Source organism: Aplidium turbinatum, chromosome 5 (genome assembly GCF_918807975.1).
Source record: "Aplidium turbinatum chromosome 5, kaAplTurb1.1, whole genome shotgun sequence".
Lineage (NCBI taxonomy): Eukaryota > Metazoa > Chordata > Ascidiacea > Aplousobranchia > Polyclinidae > Aplidium > Aplidium turbinatum.
In genome coordinates, this window is record NC_137476.1 from 1,168,409 (window position 1) to 1,192,903 (window position 24,495).

The window sequence follows — 24,495 nt, forward strand, 5'->3', positions numbered from 1 at the left end:
TACCTTGGTTCGACGCAAATGCCGACATTTTGAAGTCACAGATTCCAATTGACACTTTGTCAATGACGCATGGTGATGACTCATCACATCAGCGCGTATGCATTGGATCGATGCCAGTTGTAGACTTGCAGATTCAATTTGGTGTCGTATATGGAGATGCAATCGTGCAACGAAAGTGGGTTTATAGAATACGAACATGCAAATAGGATTCTGCTAACTAATAACTTTAGACTATTAATCCAGTTATTTTTTGAAATTACAAAAACACCCAAAAACAACGCTTTGCTGTAGATTTCAATGCACATTTCATGAGAAATTCATTTGAGAGGAGATTAATTTTTTTATTCATTTTTATTAAGTTTCAGAAATTCTTTGAAACTATTTTAGGCACTTGATGAATTTTTTGAAAGTATGTCCGCAAATTGATTGGGATTTCACCCAAAAAGAGTCACTAACTTTCATAGTGCTTCACCTTTGATGAACATACCAACTTGGGAAGGCCATGGAGAAAGCAATGGTTCATGTCATCATACAGAAAACATTCTAGCATAATATAACACTCTGAAATATTTTTGGTTATATCACAAAGTGCATGGAGCGATCGTGCGAGCGTATTGTTCTATAGCGACATGATTTTATTTTTGGTTCTATAAATATTTAAGTAAACATCGTTTGATCCTTAAAAACACAGAAAAAAATAAAGATTGATTTAAGTCTAGATTTTAAAATTGAAAGCAAAATCATCTAAAAGTCGTGTAATTTTAATGAATAAAATGATTAAAAAATCAATTTTCAACTTACAACCTGAAATTATTTGGAATTATAAAAATAATCGTGTACCGGTAAGCAGACAATTGTCTGTCATTGTGACGTAATTAATATAAGAGCGTCTACACTTTCTGCGACAACACGTAACTGAAGTTTCATAATTATCTTGCAACTGTTTAAATAATGGTGTGTTTATGTCATAATTACGATGCAATAATTACCATATTGTTTGAGACAATAGTGTAAACAAAACGTAATTTCACCCAGAAGGGGCCACTAAACATGTTATTTTTAGATGCTCATTTGAATTATCTGACTTTTTTAAGTTGCTACTCGGCCAAGCCTGCAAGTATATAAGCTGGAGTTTGGAAGACGTACCATCAAATTATTACCAAACAATCAGAGAACTATCGAGGTGAAACGATGAAACTTCAATTCGCGGTTATTGCGCTATGTGTTTCCATGGCAACTGCCACATCTTATTATCGACCAAGTAAGAGAATATACGAGCTTTAATGAAAATTTTTGTGCAAGTTTAATGTTTTACAGATAAAGATTTTCCGAATGCATCGTGAAGTAGTTGTTTATCATTTAAACAGCATTTATTACATAATAAGAATATAGTTTAGATTTAAAATAAAAAATTATTATTGAAAGTTTTAAAAATTAAGTTTTTTAGCTTTGTTGTGACATTTTGAAACAAAATTTTGCTCATTTGTAATTCTGACTATCATTGAAATATAACGATTAATGTCACTCTCGCTACATCAATGCTTTCATATAATTAATATGTATTTTTAAATCTCATTTTTTATAACAAAATATTTTTATAAACCTGAAAGTATAACTCAGTAGAGGCAGTAACTATGAATACATTATTTGCTCAAAATTATTTAGTACCATAATACTCATTAGAAGTTTTGAGGAAAACATTTAAAGCTATGTATCTTTATTACTCATTTTTTCGGAGTTAACTTATGAATAATTATGTTTTAAGTTAGGAAAGACTGTCACGCAAACTAATGAATTTGATATTTGAACGTAGAATAATTATATTCTCAACAAGTGGCTTGATGTCAATTGATTCTAAAAAATTTTGTGTTTGATTGATGGACTCTCGGAACAAATTGTTTTATCAGAGTAACTCAGTTAGTTGGTTGCAAGATAACAGCATAACAGACAATGGTTGTTCTATTTCAGGATCAATTTGTCGATCGCGATCGCTCGATCATGGTTCTGTGTCACCGAAGAGGAGATTTTACTACCATGGTCAGCGACTAAGTTTATCATGTGATGACGGGTACTCAATGGTTGGAAAGGCATCAATGAGATGCAGATATGGAAAATGGGACAATTCAATGCCAAGATGCGAACGTAAGCGAAGGAAACACAAATTCATTCAATTTTATCAAACGCCTTCTACAGTACATTGCTGATGAATTGAAACCTGACTATCACAAACTTTGTATCGTATACAACATACCAAATGGATTTAATACTGAAAAGTTTGGGTGTTCATCAGGACAATTATCGTTTCTAGCACTAGTTGCAACGTTCATCTGATGAAATTGAAAGTAAAAGCAACAATATACAGTGAAGCAATAAACCAACCTGTTTATTGTTGCTTTTACTTTCACTTTCATCAGATGAATGTTGCAATTAGTGCTAGAAACGATACCAGATAGATGTCAACTAAATGTAAAATGTATGATAACATAACTAGAAGTATTTAACGGAAACAGTATATAACGGTAATTAAGTTGTTAGGGTTATGGTTAGGTTATTTATTAAACAAACAATATTGATTAAAACTTGTGTTACATTCTTAAATAAAACCACAATGGCGCTGTCATGCAGCCGTGGGATGGCGCAGCGGATAAGGCGTTGCCTTTCCAATCACGCAATCTTGGTTCGACTCCCAACTTAAGCTGATTGTTAAAAATACCGCTCACCTCTAACCAGGGTGTAATAAATTGGGTGGGCGTAGTTGCTGAAGGAAAGGTGGCCGAGAGAAAGGAACTGGCCACCCTATACTGTCGTTCGTGCCGAAGGCTTAGTACAATGAGAACCTTATCTTCTCATTCCCTAAAGTTCAGTATCTGAGTATGGGATCTTTACTTTAATAAAACCATTTTGATATACGTTTGAAATAAATAGGCCTACTCAAAAAAATTAATTTGTTATAAAAATCAAATGTTCGCCTGAATTGCAGCTTAAACAAAACAAAACATTACGAAACTAATCTTTCCGAGAATACACTTAACATTATAATTGTGGTCAAATATTACGCCCTAAACTTTACTAGAAAAGATCAAGCGGAAAATTGTTCCGTCATTTATTTCAAGATTGGTGCTTGATGATAATATTCTAACTTGTGAAAATTAAATATTTTTTATTACAATTTATTTGGTTTAATTTAATCTCATTTTTTTATTAAATCGTTCAAGTATTTTTTCATGACTTTTAAAATTATTTATAAAAAGAATTTGAATGAAATATTCTTACAGTAAAACCACGCAAGAACATTTGCTAGATCGTGACAAAGCAATCCTTACCGCGCACGCTTTATGACGTTGTGTGTTAGCGAGCGGTGTCATCGACTTGCTTGTCGACGTCACTTTCATGAGAACGTTGACATTAACCAGAAGGTCGTCTGCGTGGCGCAACAGACATTGCGAAAATCAAAAGAAATTAAACCAACACTTTGGAAAGCGGGAAACCCAAACCGCTCACATTTATTTTTAGAAGCAAAAATTTTCTTCATTTTAAACCGATTCACGTCATAATGCCAGCGATCGCGAAATCTATCAAAAGTATTGGTTGCGGGCGGAAAGCTGAAAATAAAAATATGTTGTTTTTTCTTGAACAAAATTTTAAATCATTTAAGTAAACCTGGTTTGTTTGACGTCACAGAAGAAGTCGCAACATGCGGCCCTCTGGAAGCCCCTGACAATGGAGACCTGACATCAGCTCCTAGAAGAAGCTATGACGTAGGCAGTCACGTCACGTTTACGTGTGATGACCGGTTTGACCTAAACGGAACTGAAACAATCACTTGTTTGGAAGGAGGGGAATGGTCTGCTGTTGAACCCAATTGCGTAGGTGAGTCAAATTAAGGCACTAAAATCATAATATAAACATTCTAGACACAACTTTTAAATGCTCTGATTTTGTCATATCAAATTGCGTAATACTTTCCCACAACAACGTCGTCACATCAACTCACCTGTATTCTAATTGGTTTTTGGCCTGGAACGAATTTTTAAGCAAATGGAAATGCAGCAGAGCCATTGTGCAAAAACTACTTAATGTTACAGCCACTAGTTGTCGTCGTCCGGATGACATCGACAACGGCTTCTTTGAAGTAGACATGGACATCTACCCGGTGGGGGAGCGCGCGTGGTACGTTTGTGACGATTCATACGTGCTGGTGGGGGAGAAAGACATCACTTGCCTTCCATCCGGAGAGTGGTCGCACGACTTCCCAGCCTGTAACGGTAAAACACGTTTCAATCACATTCAAAACCATTGTTTTAATGCAAATCAAATGTTGTCTAACTTGTAACTTCACATTCCTCCTCACCTCAACCATGGTAGCTATGTTTTAACATGTTTATTGACGAAGTTTTTATCAAAATTGTTCACACTTAAAATAACTTCATCGTTTATTGTCACTGACGTTTGCAAACCAAGCTGAGAACTTTGAAGTTTTATGTTTAACAAGCAACAAGGTAAACAATATCGGAAATCGGATTCCACCATGATTGTGACGTTTATTGTAACGTTACAGCCGCACCCACCTGTGAAGCCCCAAACAGCCCAGAGAATGGGGGGTTCATTGTTGAAAGCGACAACAACGACGCGGACCGCGATACATTCAATGTTGGAGAAGTGATCGCTTTCAACTGCGATGAGGGATTTACACTAGAGGGCAGTGCTCGTATCGTTTGCCTCCCCACTGAGAAGTGGAGCCACAATGAACCTATCTGCAGATGTGAGGAATATTTTCAATATTATTTCTTGTTATTGCTATTTCAATAATATTTGTTGTTATTATTATTTAAAATACAATAACAAAATTATCAATCCCTATTTACGGGCAGTGCTATCAGGAGAAGATTAGAAATGTAATCTTCATCGACGATTTAGATTTGTTTTATATAAATAATGTTTATTATTCATATCATGTTTTAAGTATTATTAGTAATTTATTATTTATAATTACTATTAACTATTAACATCAAAGCTTTGATAGTAATGTGACACAATTTGAAGTACTGCAAAATATTTATTCATAATTTTCTTTATTGACAGCCACATCTCCAATCTGCTTTCCTCCTAAGAGCTTCGAGAACGGGATATTCGAGGAAGACAAAGAATCTTTCCAGCCTGGAGAAAGAATTTGGTTTAATTGTGACGAAAAGTACGAGCTTGTGGGAACCAAAGATCTCACTTGTCAAGACAGCGGAAGATGGGACTTTGAATTTCCTGAATGTGTTGGTAAGAATGCAAACTACAAAATTTTGTCTCATTGCAGCAACATTACCATAAAGATTTTCAGATTTTGTGAGTTTATTTATAGACTTGGCAGCTGTTCCATTCTTTATGTGTGCACTTGTTGTTTTGGAACTAACTGAAACGAAAAGTTAATTTTAGCAACAACTACTCGTTTATTAAATCAACTAAAGCAAAAGATTTGCATTCTAGAACTTGCAAGAGAAGTTAAAATCAATTAGTTGTGACGTCTAAAATCTCAAATCATTTCTTCTTGTTTATGACGAAACAATATTTTAGAACAACCTACATGCGTGCCACCTGAGGCACCAGAAAATGGAAAGTTTTCTCCTGAGCAAGACAGCTACGGAATTGGGGAAGTGGTTAGCTTTGATTGTGACGACAATTACGAGTTGGTGGACGATGACTTATTTGTTTGCCTCCCCACTGGATGGTCCAACAATGAACCAACCTGCAGAAGTAAGTTGTCATGACAATCCCATTGCTTGTGTGAAATTTCAAACCATTAAAATAAAATCTTAAAATAATCAATTTCAGGACGTGCTCTTGTCACGTGCAGCCTCCCTGTTTCCCCTAACAACGGCAGGGTATGGCCATCAGGTTTGTCAACCTATCCCGCTGGTTCCCGAGTGATGTTTGTGTGCGACGCGCGATACAAGCGACGAGGATCGTTCGTCATCAGATGCAAGGATAGTGGCCACTGGTCCGGCCGCGTGCCGTCGTGCTTACGTAAATACGTCATCACGTTCACGTCACAATCCCGTCATAAACTAGCGGCTTCTTTGTCAGCATTGATTCTTCATGAGTGTTTTACTTTTTGTTTTTGTTGTTTGTGAGTTTTTGTTGATATTGACAATTGCTTTACAATTAGTACGATCCTTGCCACCCAACAATAAACAGTGAAATCGTTTGCGATTGAAGTTTTCGCCTCACACTATTTTCCTTTGCACATAATTGGTTTCTGAAGATTTGATTGTTTCACTGCAAATTTCAAATCAATCAAACGTTGAATTCTCATAAAATTATTTGAATGCGGTAAAGCGGCGAACAATTGGACAAACTAACTCCAGTTTAAACTGACACTAGTATGGTAGTTGGGTTGGTTGAAAATTGCCTTTATTTTTACTTTATTATTCAATTGCTTTTAAACTTCCACAGGACGAACTGTTACATGTGATCGGCCAGAAGAACCAAGGAATGGCGACTTCAGCCGGAAGAGGGATAGCTACAATGTAAGATCTCGCGTTCGGTTCACGTGTGACGATGGATTCAAGCTGCAAGGGTCCAGACTGATAGTTTGCATGAGAAGCGGGAGGTGGTCGGCCTCTGAACCAACCTGCAACCGTAAGTTTGATGGCAGAATGAAATTCCTTCTTTTTGAGTCTAAAATCTAATTTAAGTTGCGTGTGAGATTTTACATTAATTCTCTCGCCAAAGACACAGCGAATGCTCTTGAGCGGTGTCGAACCGAAGCCTTTCAGAGTGCCCTACTAGATTTTTTTCGGCTTTTCAGCACTCGGCTATGCAGCCGAAAGCGTGTGAGATGAACATATGGTATTTCTTCTCGTGTGTACAAGATTAACTGCACAATGTCAAACATTCACTACAACTACACATCGCTTGTCATATTTGGAAAATGAACCAAAGCTTTTTGAACTTTTGAGAGGTCGAAGGATATCACAATCGAAAATAATGCTTCAACATCTGATCACGTACATTGAAATTATTTCTAGGTGGACTACGTGTAATATTTTTATTCATGTAAATAACTTCTTTGTTAGAACATCATTTTCTAGAACTGCTTTTTACAATCCACAATGTGGAATACCACGCTTAATTGGCAGAAACTGGCTCATTGACTAATTCTTATGATAATCTTGTTTCACAGAAATAGTTACCAGTTGTAAACGACCTGACACTCCAGCCAATGGTTATCTCACTTCTAAACAAGAAATCTTCTCGTCTGGAGAAAAGCTGTGGTTCAAATGCAATGCTGGATTCACTGGCTACGGTACAAAAGATCTCCAATGCCAGGAGGATGGAAATTGGAATCCTACACCAAACTTTAATTGTAAAGAAGAAGGTTCGCGAAGCAGCTGCAGAGACCGATGTGGGGACGATGATGGCCGATGCCAATGTAATTACCTCTGCGCATACAGAGGAACCTGCTGTGATGACTTCAGGGCAACATGTAAGTGATGATTATGATATTTAAATGGTAATCTCATTGTATTTTAAATTGAAATTGATGTTTATCGCAAGAAAGTGTAAATACATGAGCTCATGCATGATATATATTAATTGTACTTTCACATTTAAAGTGATTTGCATTAAAACTTGATGCTGATTGGTTTCTGTTTTACAGGTCCTCGTTACTTTCCACGCTTCCGCCATTAAATCTGCCATCAATGAACCATCTCGAAATATCTACTCAATGAAGAATTTTCCAATGTTGTTTCATCTATGACGTCATTTTGGTGTTGGTTTGAAAATTGTAACGTAATAATTACTGTATTATTATTTTTGTATGTTTTTGGAATAAATGCAAGCGATGTAGCAAAGAAAAATGTTTATGTTTATTTCAATACGTCGATACGTCTGCGACTTCAATTTGCATCATTATCATGGCTGTGATGCTTCTGGCACCATGTCGTGTTTTTGAGGCAGAAGGATGACTTAGGCTACAAAGTGACCATCAAGGCTCATCTGCAGAGTTGTGTAATAATACACTAGCGCAAGCAAAAGGTCATTTGTTTTGTTAGGAATGAAATTAGGGCATGTTGTTGGCAAAGAAGGCAATTAACGGCAAAGCAGACTGAGGCGCAGCGCTCGGAGCTCAAGGTTGATATCCCAGGGGTTACTTGATGGTTTATATATTTGTTCAGCGCGCCAAGACGAACAAAAAGTAGACAGATTCCTGAAAAGTAGTGTTCCGCAGGGATCAATGCTCGATCCGCTAGTTTTAAACATCTACAACTTGCCAAAATCAGTCTTAAAAAATGTGCTTAGGCAGGTAACTAGAAAATCGACAAGTTTTTTCTGGTGTGTATCCTGTGCAGCGACATCAAGTATGAAACCACGAAAATTTATAAGCCACAAACATGACAACTTACACTATTTGTTGAGAATCCATAAGGTATCGGTTCCGAGCAGACATGATACATCCTTTTTAAAACAATGGTCGACAACTATCGATTGAAGAGGTAAACTGAACTAAAAGTACAACAATTGAATAAATTAACAACTTCAAGACTCCATGCGTATCGAAAGTTGGAATCCATGTAATTGAGTAGGTCCTGTCAGTTTCTTCTCACTTTAGCAACTGTTGCTGTGCCAAACATCTTTGTTACACCTTGGGTAGAGTTGAGCCATGTTTTTTCAAGTAACCAATTCACGGATGATTATGTGTTTTTCGATATTTTCCATGTAGCAGGTAATAATGACCGTTGCTGGCTCACTAACTCAATTCCATCATTTTTATACAACTATTGGCCTAATTACTGTATAGTGTGGTTTATTTGTTGTTGCTCTACAACAGATAAGTGGTTTTGTCGACAGGGCCCATTGTTTAATTGTACATCAGGTTTACGATGTTTTCACATTATTACCCGACTTAAACTCACTGCGTTATGCAAGAAAGAACACCATCGGTACCGTGTCTAAAGTTTTCGGTATGACCCAGTTGGATTGGCTGGGAAACGATCGTTACTGATTTACTTCATCAACTTGATCACCTTTTTGTAATCTAGCTAGGTATTCTTAAATTTATCGGTTACGTCATTAAAAAATAAACTTTCGAAGATCTCCGTCTAAGCGGTCGCCTTCATGGGAAACCTGCTCGTGGCAGACAATAAATCAAATGAAATCAATGAAGAAATATTTACCTAATTTTCAGCAAAATAAATCAATCATTCAACCAAGAACACTTTGGAAAACTGCACGACATAGGAAATATTGAACAAAATTACAAACTGAGCGTCTAGTTCATGGATGTCACCCATCGGCTATGACATTGTACTACAGTACAGTAGTAGTAGCTGGGTAACACAGTTAATAGGCTGCCGAAAATCCGATTTCTGGGAGAGATTGTATGCTTTAACGTTTAACGTTTCAATCTGGATATAAATATACCACCGCGCAATAAACAGATTAATATGTGATGCGTAATCATCTGCAAGAATGGTTAATATGCTGGGTACAAAACGGGTGCAGATTAGAAATAAACTTGCTTGGATGAAAAAAATAGTATTAAAATCTAAAATCTAATCTACTGTAAGAGTAGGCTAATAATAAATCTAATATAATCTTTACACCACAAAAAAAAAACATTCCAAACCTGACACCGGAATTCACAGAAGCTGGAAGGAAAGTATAAAAAGACAAAAACACAATTCGTTTAGTGGCATGAATTTATAGCAGAGTATTTTGTGAAACAAAGAAAACGTTTCTTCTGCGGCATGTCAAGGAGTTGTCAGGTTTACTCGCCAAAAATTCATACGGGAACAAATTCTACGAGCAACCCTCAACAAAATGTGAAGAACTGTAAGGAGTGGAAATCTTTCTCTTCAAAGAACAGAATGTTGGAATTATGAGAGATGTAAAGATAGAAAATGCAAAAAGTTTGTATGTACACTTGTGCAGGTGAAATAGTTAAACATTAGATTGTTACCGTCCAATGGACGCATGTGGTAAATAACAAAATGTAATTTTTAATCGGACTGTTTATGAACATTCACCTTATTAAAGGCGTGATTCGATAAATATTTCTGAATCCGCACGGCCATACGGAGCCGATTTCCAGCAATTTTTACCTTTCTGAGTCTTTTATAACATCACAACTGAGTTTTTGAGTTTTTTATAACATCACAACTGAGTTTTTGAATGCGAGACTCTCAAAGTAAACCCTTTGGCTAACTTGTCACTTTTTGAATTTCTTTTGTGTTAAATCGCCCTTGTTGCACTTGCAAGTGTTAATTGTAGGCCTAATTTGCAGCCGACAAAATAAAAGTTTTCTTTTCATGGTTTGGTGGCTGTGCATACTTAGGATAATGTTTTCCAACCGCTGTTTTATCGATGCATATTGCAAACCTTTCGGTTTTGTCATTTTTCTTTTTTGTTGGTGTCAACTTTGTGTGTTAACTTATCGTTCTCTGCATGTTTGCGCCAGCAATGAAATAGAAAATTGAATTGAATAGAAAAGTGAAATAGCTTTCAAACAAAAAAAGGCGCGATAAGCTTGAAATGCTATTTTCAATCTTACATAACTTTTAAACAAAGCTGTTATTTTATACACTTAAAAGTCAATTACTGACTTTTAACTTTTTATGTAATCTCCCCGTTCATCATCGAATGTGATGTAATTTAAAAGTAAAAAAACCCTTGTTGTGAGCATAACCTACGTACCAATACTTCAAACTATAGTCTTTTCATAAATGAAATGATGTGGCTCAGATTTGAATAGCAACGTACTACTCCAAAGATGAATTTTTAAAATTGCTTCTAAAATTACATCACGTTTTGACAGCGCTTGAGTTTGCTGTTGTAATTAAATATAGAATCTGTATCATAAACTGGCTATATAAACCTCTGATGTGCTTCATGGCAGTTAACTTGCTAATAGCCAACTCTCTAGAAAATCGTTAAAAAAATTGAGTAACAAGCATAAACGCACAATGATGACAGCAGCAGCGATCGCTTTTATGGCTCTAACATTAGTTTGTAACAAAGTAGAATCGTATTCCTTCCCAGCAGCATCTCAGCCAGTTAGCGGAAACTTGTTCGGTAAGTTGAAGCTCAACTTTGCAACAAACAAACAAAAATAAAATTGTAGTGATGCCATCAGTTGTAACTGAGAGTTAGTTTCAATCATCAATGATCAATCATTTTTAGTTAACAGTTAGTTTCATAGGCAGTTCTGACAGAGTGTTTTCTTCTGCAGCTTAACTTGTTGGGTGTCGGTAATGAAGCTTTGAGTTCAACTTGCTAGGGAACTATGTAATATTTTTCCTTGTGATAACAATCAGGAAACTGAAATGCCTACTAAGAGAATTTTCAGAGAGTCGTAAGTGATAAAACAAATCTGAATGAAATGACTCTTTGAATTTATCACCAGCCAATTATTATCTTTCAGCTTTGCTATGTCGCGCGCCAAGCATCGATCAAGGATCGCATTCTCCAGACAAAAGTTTCTTTCTATTTGGTTCAACAATCACTTACAATTGTGACAATGGATATGAAATATCCGGACAGTCATCAGCCATTTGTCGTTTATCAAGATGGAGCGAACCGCCTCCGAAATGCGTCAGTAAGTTAGAGGTTCTCTGCCTGTGTGGTTTATGTTGCAAGTCAGGAACATCACCCTCTACTCGTTTAGTGCAGAATTAATTTTCGCAATTTGCATGTCTGTGCGTATTTAACTTGGCAACTCCCAGCATTTTTTGTCGCATTATTACTTCGTGGAGTGTTGGAAAGTCCCTAGCCCACAGAGCAATAAGGTTTTGTTTTAATTTTATTGTCATAATTATTCCGGGAAAGTCACTATTGGACCATTGTTTTCAGATGTAATTGCATTATTTCTGTCACTGCAATTGTTGTTTGAAACGACGTTGTTGGAAGTCTTCACACGCTGTGATAAAGCCGTCCAGACAAAAGCGAAGAGCACGAAATAGAATTAAATTCGCCATGAAAGGCTGCAGTACCGACATCGACTCTTGTTGTGTTGCGCATAGTGGAAGCGACTGGCTCTAACGACGATTCTTGTGATGCGCTTGCTTTAAACTAAGTGGCAGAAGTCCATACCGTTCGCTTACGAGCAGTTGGAAAGTGAAACAGCACTTTCTTATTGAACCTTACAAAAAACATTGAATCAAAATAAACTTTTAATATAACGCGTAATTGCTTATCGAGAAACGACCGCAATGTTTTCATTGCATGCTGATTAATTGGAGACAGTAAAACAACAACCAATTGAAATAGTTCTTCAGAAATCTATTTCAACAAATTTGTGTCCAACGATTGCTTCATTAAAATCAAATATTCGCGTCAACAAATCATTTTTTTACAATGATTCAACATTTGTAGTCTGCATTTTTTTTTGTACAGTATTCCAACAGCAGTAGACGTTGAATCAATGTAAAAAAGGACTGATTAGCTGAATGAGATAGGTAGCACATAATAACTGTTTTATAATAACTTAATGCTGCTTAAATGCTAACTTAATAACTTAAGTTATTATGAATTTGGAAAAGATTAATAACTGTTTTATGTCAGTTTTTACTATGATTATTTATCATTGACTTTACTGTGTTGCAATGGGCCTCCTTTTCAGCTTCTGCATCCTATTTCTGGAGTATGTGAACAAAACAAATTTACGAATTTCAAAAAAACGTTGCATTCAGTAACTTTACTGCCATGCTTTGTATTCAGAACGCGATGGATGCAAAGGACCTCAGGAGTTTGAGAACGGATCATACGAACCCACCAAGGACACTTACGATGCAAGAGATCGAATTTGGTTCAGTTGCGATGATAGTTACGAGCTTGTAGGTCAACAAGATCCTACTTGTCTTCCGTCTGGTGAATGGACATCTCAGTTCCCACTTTGCGAACGTGAGTGATTTAAATAAATTTAGTTTCAAAAATTTTGCGAAAGCTTTAATTTTCGTACCTGGAAATGCAACAAATGTTCCATCACAATTTGCTTCAAGACACGAATATAGGAACGTTCAATGTAATTTTGAAATAACAATCAAGTTTATTTCACAGCTCGGCCAACTTGCAGCCCACCACGACAACCACTAGGTGGAGTATTTGCCCCTTCCTTGAAACTTTACAACGTTGGAAATATTGTGACCTTCGTTTGCTTAAACGACCGTCAACTAGTGGGTAACCGATCAATCATTTGTTTGCCCGGTAGATGGTCTCATCCATCTCCTGCATGCGAAGGTAAACTTACATCTCAAGTCGATGACCTTAAAGTCACATGCTCTGTCAAAGACCTGTGCATCTTCATACTTGTTACTTGATTGCTCTTGGCTTTAGTGTAGTGCAGTACAGTAGTAGTAGAATGAAAATAACCAATTTTTGTCTTTGATTCAAAATGAATTCAAATAACCTAAGCTTGATCATTGCAAAACGCACTAAACATTTTTTTATAAAGTACCTGTAATTGGCTCTGATTCCTTTGTATTGAAATTGCATTTATTATTCTCCTGAAGTTGATAAAGTGGTTTATTATAAACAATATGGACTTTGTGAAACAACAAAGTAATTGATCAAAAGTAAGCAAATGAATGAAAAAGCATGATAAATACTTTGAGCTTGCTGTAGACGACAAAACACAATTCAAGCAATGCAACTATGGAGAAGGAGTCGTATTTGCTGCGGTGGTGATTTCTTAACATTTGTATAATGTTCGTTTCCTGGTTCATGTCCAGACCATCAAGTTGTTTTCGTAACTACACGGTAAAATCATTGAAGAATTAACAATAAAATATTATTGCAATAAAATAACTTGAAGGGCATAATCTTTGATTTGACGCATGTCAGAACTCGATGGATGCAAAGGACCTGAGGAGTTTGAGAACGGATCATACGAACCCATCAAGGAGACTTACAATGCAAGAGATCGAATTTGGTTCAGTTGCGATGATAGTTACGAGCTTGTAGGTCAACAAGATCCTACTTGTCTTCCGTCTGGTGAATGGACATCCCAGTTCCCAGTTTGCGAACGTGAGTGATTTAAACTGCAAAAAGCATGAACCAGGAACAAGCATCCACCACCATCACATTGTTCTATTTCATTGTCAGGTCGACCGACTTGCGACCCACCAAGACTGCCACTAGGTGGGGTGTTCTCCCCTTCTATGGAGTTTTACAACATTGGAGATATTGTAACCTTCACTTGCTTGGATGATCGCCATCTTGTTGGGTCACAATCGATCATTTGCGTGCCGGGAGCTTGGTCCCATCCTGTCCCAATATGCAAAGGTAAAATACAACCTGCTCTCATCAAACACGATAAGTTTGTACGATTTGCATCTGTAAGAAACGTAACTGCATCTGTCATAATAAGCTATTGTATGCTGCAACGCAGTGACAACATAATGACTTGGCAGTGACCGATTCAAGCTGCCATGAATTCCAACCATTCAACAATTGAATGTTTTAATCATTCCTAACTTTTTAAAGTAATACCCTTTCCAAACATTTCAAGATCTTGTTGATGATGATTCAGTTGTTTGTGCGTTCATAAATCAACTCAAACGACGAAGTATAGACACAAACCTGATTTAAGCAAATAGTTTTGTAATAGACTGCAGCAATAGAATGGCTCAAACAAATTTTGACTTAGGTAAAATGCAATAGAATTTATGCTTTGAAATATTCCAAGTTGTGTAGTAGGGTACTCCTCAAGCAAGTTTCTTGGAAACGTTTCTCCGTTAACAACGTTATTGCAACCACGCTGAAACAATCTTAACCCCACTTAATGAAACCCACCGCATGCCCTGACCTGTTGATCTACACTAGTTGTCCACAATACTCACGCCTGTTTTACAAGACATGCTTTGTATTCAGAACGCGATGGATGCAAAGGACCTCAGGAGTTTGAGAACGGATCATACGAACCCACCAAGGCCACTTACAATGCAAGAGATCGAATTTGGTTCAGTTGCGATGATAGGTACGAGCTTGTAGGTCAACAAGATCCTACTTGTCTTCCGTCTGGTGAATGGACATCCCAGTTCCCACTTTGCGAACGTGAGTGGCTGTGAATTGTCAATTGACTACAAGAGTTGATACTAAGCTTACATCAGTTGTTGAAAAAGTTTAGTTTTTAAAGGATAAATTATTTCATGGAGAGTTCTTGTTTGGTTCTACAACGGAGAATAGTATTAAGATGGTTTTTGTATTTAATAAGATCTTTTCATCAAGATAATCTCCATCGTTAACAATGCTTTGAAATCTCTTGTTACGTTTCAGTACGACCGACTTGCAACCCACCCAGACAATTAGTCGGTGGATTATTTGCCCCGTCATTGGGGTCTTACAACGTTGGAGATATAGTGACCTTCGTTTGCTTAAACAACCGCCAACTAGTGGGAAACCGATCAATCGTTTGCTTGCCCGGTAGATGGTCTCATCCGTCTCCAATGTGCAAAGGTAATGTTGATGCAGTTTATTTTATCTCACCTGCAATCATAAAGTATCTTATTACTTCATGATATGAATCTGTGTGTGGGCTGAGTGGTGAAGAGTTCAGGACGCAGATTCGACGCCTGTATAAAGCACGTGCCTGTGCCTTCCTAATATATTTGATAAAATATTTAACGTGGATACAATTCAATTTATTTTTCTTTGTCAGAATACAAAAGAAATGATTGATTCCTTCTCTTTCACTTAATCTAAGTTATTAGCAATCATCCCAATGTATATGTGACGACAATGTCTGTTTGAGAATCTTTTTTGTTTGGTTCTAGAGAGAGGATGCTTTCCTCCACGCTTGTTTCAAAACGGAGCATTCGAGCCAGGATTTCCGTCCTTCCAACCGGGCGAACGCCTGTGGTTTGTTTGTGACGAAGGCTACCAACTTAATGGGCCGAGAATTGTTTCTTGCATTGAACCTGGGGTTTGGTCGAGGAAATTCCCTTTCTGTGGCCGAACGGGTAAGTAGAACAGGATATTTGATTATTGGATTTATTGGAGATGCTTACAAGAACTTTGTAAAAAATTGCATATGAAACAAAAGCGGCAAGTGATGCATTGTCACTGCCATTTCTGTTTGTGTCTGATTTCAAGCATGCTATGTTGCCAATGACAACAAGATAGAATGTAATTCAATTTGAGAACCATTTGCTTGGTTGTCTAATAAAGACTCATGACAAAATTTATTTCTAGCTGCAACAACATGCCGACAGCCCAGACAGCCTGCAAATGGCGCTGTGGAACCTTCAACCAGACGGAGGTACATGCCTGGAGATTCCGTAAGGTTCTCGTGCAATTATCGCTTGAACCTGATTGGTGCAAATTCAGCGATTTGTTTGTCCACTGGGATATGGTCTCATAATACACCTACCTGCAGATATACCCCAAGTAAGATACCAAAATCTCTCACAAACTAACACATATGTTGTATGTGAATTGTATTGGAATTACTCATAAGTTGATTTAAAAAAAAGAGAAAATCACGCCATGCAAAAGTTTTGCTCTTATTTTCTATTATTCTATTATTTTCTAAAATTTTGAAACATCAATTCAATTCAATTTTATTTTTCATTGCTGGCGCGAACATGTAGAGAAGGATAAAGTAAACACACGAATTTTACACCAACAAAAGGAAAAGATGACAAAACCAAAAGGTTTGAAATATGCATCAATAGAACATCATCTTAAAAATGCACAGCCACCTAAACCTAAAAAAGAAAGCGAAAAAAAAAATTATTTTGTCGATAGTAAAATAGACCTACAAATTCACTTGCAAAAGCAACAAGGGCAATTTATTTAACTCAAAAGAAATTCAAAAAGTGACAAGTTTCCCAAAGTTTTCACTTTGAGAGTTTCACTCGCATTCAAAAACTTGGTTGTAAAGTCATAAAGGTTGTAAAGTCTATACCAACAAAATATACTTTTTTTCATCAAGTTTAGAAATGCAGTAATCGCAATGACTTTTCAAATCCCCACAGCCCCATATGAATATGTGGTGCATGGGAAAAATAGTGAGTTGGATATCCATCTGGGATATCCAACTCACAAGGCATTTTACTTCTTTTCATAAGTTTTATAAAAAGTGCAATAGATTTATGTTTTTTTGTACTTTGATTGAGTTTATTCGTAGCAACATGTCAAACTATGCACTTTTTAGGAGACGTGACTTGTCAGAAGCCACAACGACCTGCAAACTGTGTTGCAAGTCCCGTGCAAAGCGTGTATCGCGCAGGCGAAGCGATCACGTTTACATGCCAGCAAAACTATGAATTGATCGGTGTGGGTCGCTTGGTGTGCAGATCTACTGGAGCCTGGTCTGCTGCAACTCCGCTATGCAGGCGTCGTGGAGGTTAGATCAACTTTCTGGACAAATTAAATAATTGCACTGTTAATATTTCAAGCTTTTTTTTTTTATTTTAAACCATGAAGCCGTTTGGTATACAATATGTTGTTCCCCCCAGAGTTGGTACCACAGAATCAACATGACGCGTTATAGCGCGTTATTTTTTATCGACTGGTAGCGAGTAGAAAAGTTCCACTCCTTTGCTTGTTATACTGCAGTGGTAACAATAGCGCGCTACTTTCAAAGTAGAGAAAGCCCACCTCGGGTCAAACATACACTGAGGTTTCTGCCTGTTCGCTGCCAAGCTGTTCGCGGTTAATTTTCGTAGATTGTAACATCATGGTTATGACGAAATTTTACCGTAAAAATGCTAACTTGATGCTAACTTAATGCTAACCTGATCTTTATTTTTTTCAGCACAGCGGGGAGTGACATGCGGCCATCCCACCCAACCCCTGTTTGGCTTCTACAGTCCCCGAAAGCAAACCTACTACGTCGGTGATAGAATCATATACAACTGCGACAGTGGGTATTTGGTGGGGCAAGGTAGCCGTACGACGTCATGCTTGAATGATGGACACTGGAGTCAGCACACCGCAATCCGATGCATTAGTAACAACAATACTTGTCGGCAACGGTGTGATAATTATGACGAAACAAAGCTGTGTCAATGTCACACAAGATGCAGCAGAGAAGGGAATTGTTGCGAAGACTACCACCGTGAATGTGCGTGATGTCAATAATCCTAAGATAACGTCAGACTCTCGTGTGGAGCTCAATACTTCTTATGTCCTAAAACTTTGATGGCGTTACAAGCTCGTGTTTTTATTGGCCTTTGCTTTTTTAATTGTCGCATTTCAATTGTTTACATGTGGTATGTATTTGTGCGTATGGTTTAAAATGTGGTTTCCTACTGCAAGAATTATAAACACAAAGCGCAGATATCTTATTTTAATTCTATTGCAATCAATTGATTTTTATTTTTGTTTTTTTGTATGGTCAGAAATAAAAATGATATGAACTGATAAGCATCTTCTTAAGCAATAGATTGTTATTTTAAATTGGTACAGTGGCTTGCAAACACCAACTGTTAGGTAGCTAACAAAATGCATAGTATAACGTATGATAGTACTAGACCAGTGGTTCTCAACCGGGGGTCCGCGGACCCCAAGGGGTCCGTGAAGCGATTTCCGGGGGTCCGCGAAAGTTTCCGAGTTTTCAACATGACGGATAAATTAAGAAACTTAAAAATTGTTTGTGCTTTGTTTATGTATTAGCCTACAGTGATTCTTAAACTGTAAGTCGCAACGCACTGGTGAGTCGTTTGAAATTGCAAAGGACATTGCACAAAGGTTTGGTTTCTTAACTAAAATATCATATAAATTACTTAAACCTTTTAATAAGGCTATGTTGGCTATGTTCAACTAAATTCTTTTAAGACAACAGATTGATGATCAATGATTAATTTAGAAAATACAAACGTTAGTCAGCAGTCTATCACCACTCACAGTTTTGCAATGACTGTGATTATAACGAATTAATATTGATTTCAAATGAAAAAAGGGAAAAATTCTTTGTAACAGTCGCAAGTATTCTATTAACTTTTGATAAAAGTTATAGAAAAACATCAAATGAGCATATAGGTTACCGATGTTTGATCCTGTGTGCCAACATACAGCTCATAAGTCATAACATAATTTCGTCAATCTCATCAATCGTCAAGTGCGTTGCGAATTCAGCAAACTCTTTTAAGTGTGTTGCTTTGAAACTTATGTAACATATGATTCAATAAGGAAACGCGATATACCAAAATTTCAAATTGAAATTTTTAGGGGTCCGCGACCGCTTCGAAGACACCAAAAGGGGTCCACCAAGACAAAAAGGTTGAGAACCACTGTACTAGACGATATTACTTCAGTAGCTTTATATTATGTTGCAGTCGCTGTGCTTGAGGATGTTGGTTTTGAATCTTTTTCCTCGGACTGACAAAGTTTTGATAAGTTATTCCTGGTAGTTTCACATACTTCTAGAGGCTTTTGACGCAGGCCTGGTTACCGAGATTGACAGAGTGAAGTTTCAGATTGTTAAAGTCTTGTTACTGAGGAATTATTCCATCCACTAAATGCCGCTGAATAAAGAGCTGAAACGCGTTGCTCAAGCTCACTCCCCGAGAGCCGAACCAGCGCCGCTTGATCTTAAGTCACTCTGTTAACCACTAAGCTGACGGGGCAGACTGGTGGAAGACTGGTCACGATGCTCAAGATAAAACACATAAAGATACAAATGAAAGCGTCAAAACACTGCACTTGTTAGTCATTTTAATGGCGGAACAAGTAAGTCCCTTGTTGATGACGTTTTGAACAAAAAAATAAAAATAACAGAAATGAGTTTAACAAAATCATAAAAAATGTTTAACAATAAATCAGGTACTCGACGTAGTACCGAGTTGCGATCATACAAGATGGTTAGAAAGGTGCGTTAACGTTAAGATACGGAAAGTTACTTTTTCGAATTGAGAGGCTATGAAAGGGTGACGTGTATTTCTTTCAATGACAGTTTGATTGTTGCATATGCACCAACAACGGATGGAAAACTGCCGATAAATTGATGGTTTCCATATGGCTCATTGCATGAACTGCAGTCTGCAGAAAGAATATAAATCAGAGGATATAAACATTGTTATAAACGATTCTAATGCAACGTTGGTTGCAACAAACAAGGAAACAGTTGGATCTCACCCCCTTAGGTGATGAACAAAATAATCGTAGTGCGATGATCATTGAAAAAGCATGGTCACACTCTGAGTACCATATTTGTATGTTGTCGGTTGATTTGTAAAAAATTATACCGGCATGTATTCCCAAGATGTGCAAACTTCAAAGTTAAGCTTCATAAAACCCTGATACTGTCCTTGGTCACACTGTATTGGTGATGAAAATTACTTGATTTTGGGCATCATTCAATACTTTTTTTTACATTGACCTGCCCATTTGACCTTTTCAAATTATTTTTTATTTTTTAAAGAGTACACTAACTACCATCGAGCCTGGACTCGAACGTAGAACCATCAACACGCAAGTCGATTATAGTTTGTTGTTTCGTGACGTGATGATCATCTTTTGCCATTTTGTTACGTCACTCCAGACAGTTGTCGGTATTGCAAGGGTGGTCTTGTTGCCTCTTAAAAACTTCATTTGATTCATTGCACGTTTGCAGGTTTGTATTACGCGTGAAAGGAAGCAAACATAACTATTTTGCCTGTCCTAACGGCTTAATAAAAGATTGTCTACTACAGATAAGAGATAATAATTATAGCAATGACTACACATTAATCGTCCTATATGAAGAGTGTGAAACTATCCAATCGGATAGCTCATGGAGGATGCCAATAGGGTGGATCTGAAAGATCAATACAATCCAGTGGAATCACAAACTGCAAATTATGCTGAACACCTGATGATAATGTGACCCACGTCCTCACAAAGTGCTCCTTTGCACTAGGAATATGGGAGCGCCTGAAACAACAAGATTTTGACCAAACCAACAAAGACATCGAAATAACAAAGGACATGATCCTCTACAATTGAATCTCCGACAGACAAAAGAAGAACCCAATGCTTTTGATCATGATGAATGTCGCCAAGTACACCATCATCCAAAAGAAGATCTATTGGCAACACATACATAGGAAGCACAAAACTGTCCACTACCCAAGTCCTATGGGAGATTATGACAAAAACAAAAGACATAACACAATAACATAAGGTTCCTTTGTCATCTGAGATTTCTTTTCCTTCTAAACCTCCTCCTACGGTCAGAAGAAAGAAGAAACAGTCGAGACTCTCTCTTCAACCGCCCTCTCAGCTGTACTCGATGGTAGGGACGACTGATTGCAGCGGTGGGTCTCACTAGTTCAGTCTGGTCGTAGAACATCTTGAAAAAGTTTAGGCAGCCAAGGATGTAACAACTCATCTTTAGCCCATCTCACTAATCTGAAACGGCCTGATGAAAGAAAAGTGATTGCAACGGGAAATCTTCAACCGTCCCTCCATCATCCCACTCGCCCTAGGATGACGGGATTGCAGCGGCCCATCAAAAAAAAATTCTGAGGTTAGCAAAAGAAGCTACCCTCCTTCTGGCCGCCCCTTTCTGGCTTCTTCGCCAAATGAGATGTCAGACTCCAGTGGCCCTTTTTCCATACGCCGGTGCCCTTCTTCAAACGAGCACCAAGAAGAAAATTGCATACACACACAAAACTCATATTAAAATTAAATTATAATTTTATCAAAACGTGCTATTTCTCGAGCTTGACCCGTCACTTTTTAATCTGCTCCAACTTAGTGAGCAAGAGTAAAGTTGAGACAGCTAGATAAGCTTGAGGCAGCCAATGACTTTTTTTTATACAAACAGATTGTCATCTACCGCGGTGGGTTCCTTCGATCAGAATAAGTCCTTCACCTCCCTGGTAGGTATTTTCCATGTAAGTATGGTGTGCCTACTGAGTGTTTGGGTGTATGGACGGCTCCAGGAGCGGATGCATTAATGATGAGTCAGGTAATAATTCCATTTTATATGAAAAAATGTAAACCTGCAAGATGTAGTGGTATCCATCTTGTACTCTGAGAGTTGCTTGAAAATAAAAAGGAAAAAGGAAAAAAAATATCAGAACGTTGTACAGAAATGCTAAAATATTTAACAAGATAATCCAAAGCCCTTATTCTTTATAAAGTATTTTCTGTAAGGTCATAATAGTAATTATGAGTGTAGATGACATTTTTAATTTAAATTACCTATTAAAGTGAAACATTGCAGTATCGTTGCCTTTTTTTGCGTGTGCATCTCGTTTTGTTTGTTGATCAGTGGCAAACATTTTATCTTAATTTTACAAATTGCATTTTTTCTGGGTTATTCCTGGTTATTCCTTCTTTCTCATTAAAATTATTCCTTTTTTCCTATACCAATTTTATCATAGTTGTTGCTTAGGGATGATGCTTGTGAGAAAGTCTTGGTAACATTGTTCTATTTCAGTGGGCATCAAATTGCACATTTTACTTTGTTACCGTTAAGTTGAGATATTTTTCTGTCCCACACTTTATTTGGAGTGCTATCATGATTTGTGTTGTGCGGCTTCTCCGTCGTAATATATTCAGGAGATGTACTGTTGCGTCAGCTGCGTCTCTTGTTTGCAGGAAGTTGTCTTCTCAGTTGATGATTGAATCAAGTTCAAGATTGGTGTCATTGTATTGGATTTGTTGCTCTTCTAGCGACTAAAGGATCATAGAATATCTAAGGACAAACCTGTAAAAGTTCCTAAAAAGGGAAAGGCTAAAGAACTTACAGTACGTTTTTTATCTAAACATTCACCTTCTTGAGGGTGTTGTTGTGAATGTGAGATGTGATGCCTCTGCGTGTAAATACAGGACACATTGAGAATGAAAGGAGTATCCGTTTAGCATGTTAGTAATTTTTAAAAGAACCCTCTTTAATTTTCAATATTTACAGTATGGTCGTTTTAATTCAACTCAAACAATCGAATAGTTTAAGAGAACAAGAACGTTTTAATTACAGTAAGTTGCTGCAATCAAACGTTGCTTTTACTTAATTTGTTTTTAAATATTAAATGGATCTACACAAGTCAGAGCATTAAAGATGAAAAGGTGAAAACATGAATAATTGAGAAGGCAGAAGGAGAATGAGCAAACTTAATTTTGTGTTTATTTTACTGAAATAATGCCATCATACAGATGTAGCCTATATTATCAAAAGTTTAACTAGCCTAATAGTATCTTTGATAAAGAAACGTTGCAAAGAGTGATAGAAGCAGTTTAAAAATGTAGATACGATGGCTTTTGAATAATCACGTTTTTATTTTTATTCTAGACCGATTGCAGGTGTAAGAATGTATTCTTTATTGGCATAACTTCAGAGATATAAAGTTTACTTCCTTTCGCCCAAAGCGATAACAACCAATTCAAAGAAGATTCTCATCTAATTTGCCCTTTCAACTATCGTCTAGAGGGTTTTATAATTAATTTTTTCAACAATCTTCGGCTCAAATACTACACCACTTCAATTGCAAATGAGATGGTAAAGTTTCTCTTACAATTGAAAAACTTAAAGTGCATTTAGCAATCCGTGTCTTGGAAATAACTTCTAATTTTGAGATGTCTCTGTACCAGCTCAGTGACCGAGTCGTTATTGTCTTTGACTCTAGTCTTTGTAGATCTGGGTTTGATTCCAGATCGGGTTAAACCGAAGATTTTAAAATCGGTACCGATTGTGTTCTTTCTTGCATAACCAGAAGGCCCTTTCATGAAAAAGGCAAAACTTGTGACGTCATCACGAGTAGTTCAGATTGTCAGCGAAGCGCGTATGGTGAATAGAGTTCTGCAATGGCTTTTAAGCTTGTTTCAATCGGTTCTTGTGTTTTGTTGCAGTAAACCAGCAATCTGCGTCCTAATGTCACACACATGTAAGAAATCATTGTGACCCCTGTGCTTGTAAGCAACTGTAAGTACCACAAATCAACGTTTTTTTTTTTAATTTAAACATTCCAAGACCATAGTTCCACGCACGCAAACAAATACACAAGATCAAGTGATAGCATACATAATACCATTGTATTGAAACATGAATCACGATTACAAATGAAAAGCAGGTCTCAGTTAAAATTTAATCGACGTGTTGTCAATAATCATGCAACAATACACAAATAATTGTTGTATGTAATCACAAAATGCCACAATACTGTCTTAAAACTTGATACGCACGATTGATAAACATTACAATTTTTTATAAACTACTATTTGTAAAAAGAGCATTATCACACATTAAATGTTGTACGGATATACAATTCTATCACAGTTGGCGATCAACATCACACACATCATTAGATTGCTATTGTAAGAGATTCTTAAATTCGTACAGCAACATACCATATAAATGACAGCAGATTACGAATTAACAGTTTGCAATTTGCGTTTCTTGGTCAGTCTTTGTTGAACAATGACATCATTTTCTTTGCGACAAAAATTATTGAGTAAAGCATTTGTAGATGCCCAGCAAGTCATTTTTGTTATTGTTGACATGCTGTGACCATTTTCACAAGTATTTGTGGACAAGTAATCAACATCGCAATCCAAAATAGCACACAACGTTGTTTGTAA

The 24,495-nt window shown here is 36.9% G+C and overlaps 2 protein-coding genes across 2 annotated transcripts; both read left to right on the forward strand.

Moving 5' to 3' along the window:
• The first annotated feature begins 1,191 nt into the window (after nucleotides 1–1,191).
• On the forward strand, nucleotides 1,192–15,056 carry LOC145770168 (sushi, von Willebrand factor type A, EGF and pentraxin domain-containing protein 1-like). Its single transcript, XM_082581752.1, has 16 exons — nucleotides 1,192–1,261; nucleotides 1,969–2,142; nucleotides 3,682–3,870; nucleotides 4,086–4,265; nucleotides 4,559–4,762; nucleotides 5,083–5,268; nucleotides 5,563–5,742; nucleotides 5,821–6,012; nucleotides 6,442–6,627; nucleotides 7,172–7,420; nucleotides 11,414–11,587; nucleotides 12,709–12,891; nucleotides 13,048–13,227; nucleotides 13,831–14,013; nucleotides 14,092–14,271; nucleotides 14,860–15,056. The coding sequence occupies exons 1-16, from the start codon at nucleotides 1,192–1,194 to the stop codon at nucleotides 15,054–15,056; spliced, it is 2,907 nt and encodes a 968-aa protein (XP_082437878.1).
• An 868-nt stretch (nucleotides 15,057–15,924) lies between these two features.
• LOC145770169 (beta-2-glycoprotein 1-like) lies at nucleotides 15,925–20,916 on the forward strand. The gene is made up of 5 exons (XM_082581755.1): nucleotides 15,925–15,947; nucleotides 16,180–16,374; nucleotides 17,144–17,335; nucleotides 17,747–17,875; nucleotides 20,831–20,916. The coding sequence occupies exons 2-5, from the start codon at nucleotides 16,251–16,253 to the stop codon at nucleotides 20,914–20,916; spliced, it is 531 nt and encodes a 176-aa protein (XP_082437881.1). The 5' UTR covers nucleotides 15,925–15,947; nucleotides 16,180–16,250.
• Nucleotides 20,917–24,495: the final 3,579 nt, after the last annotated feature.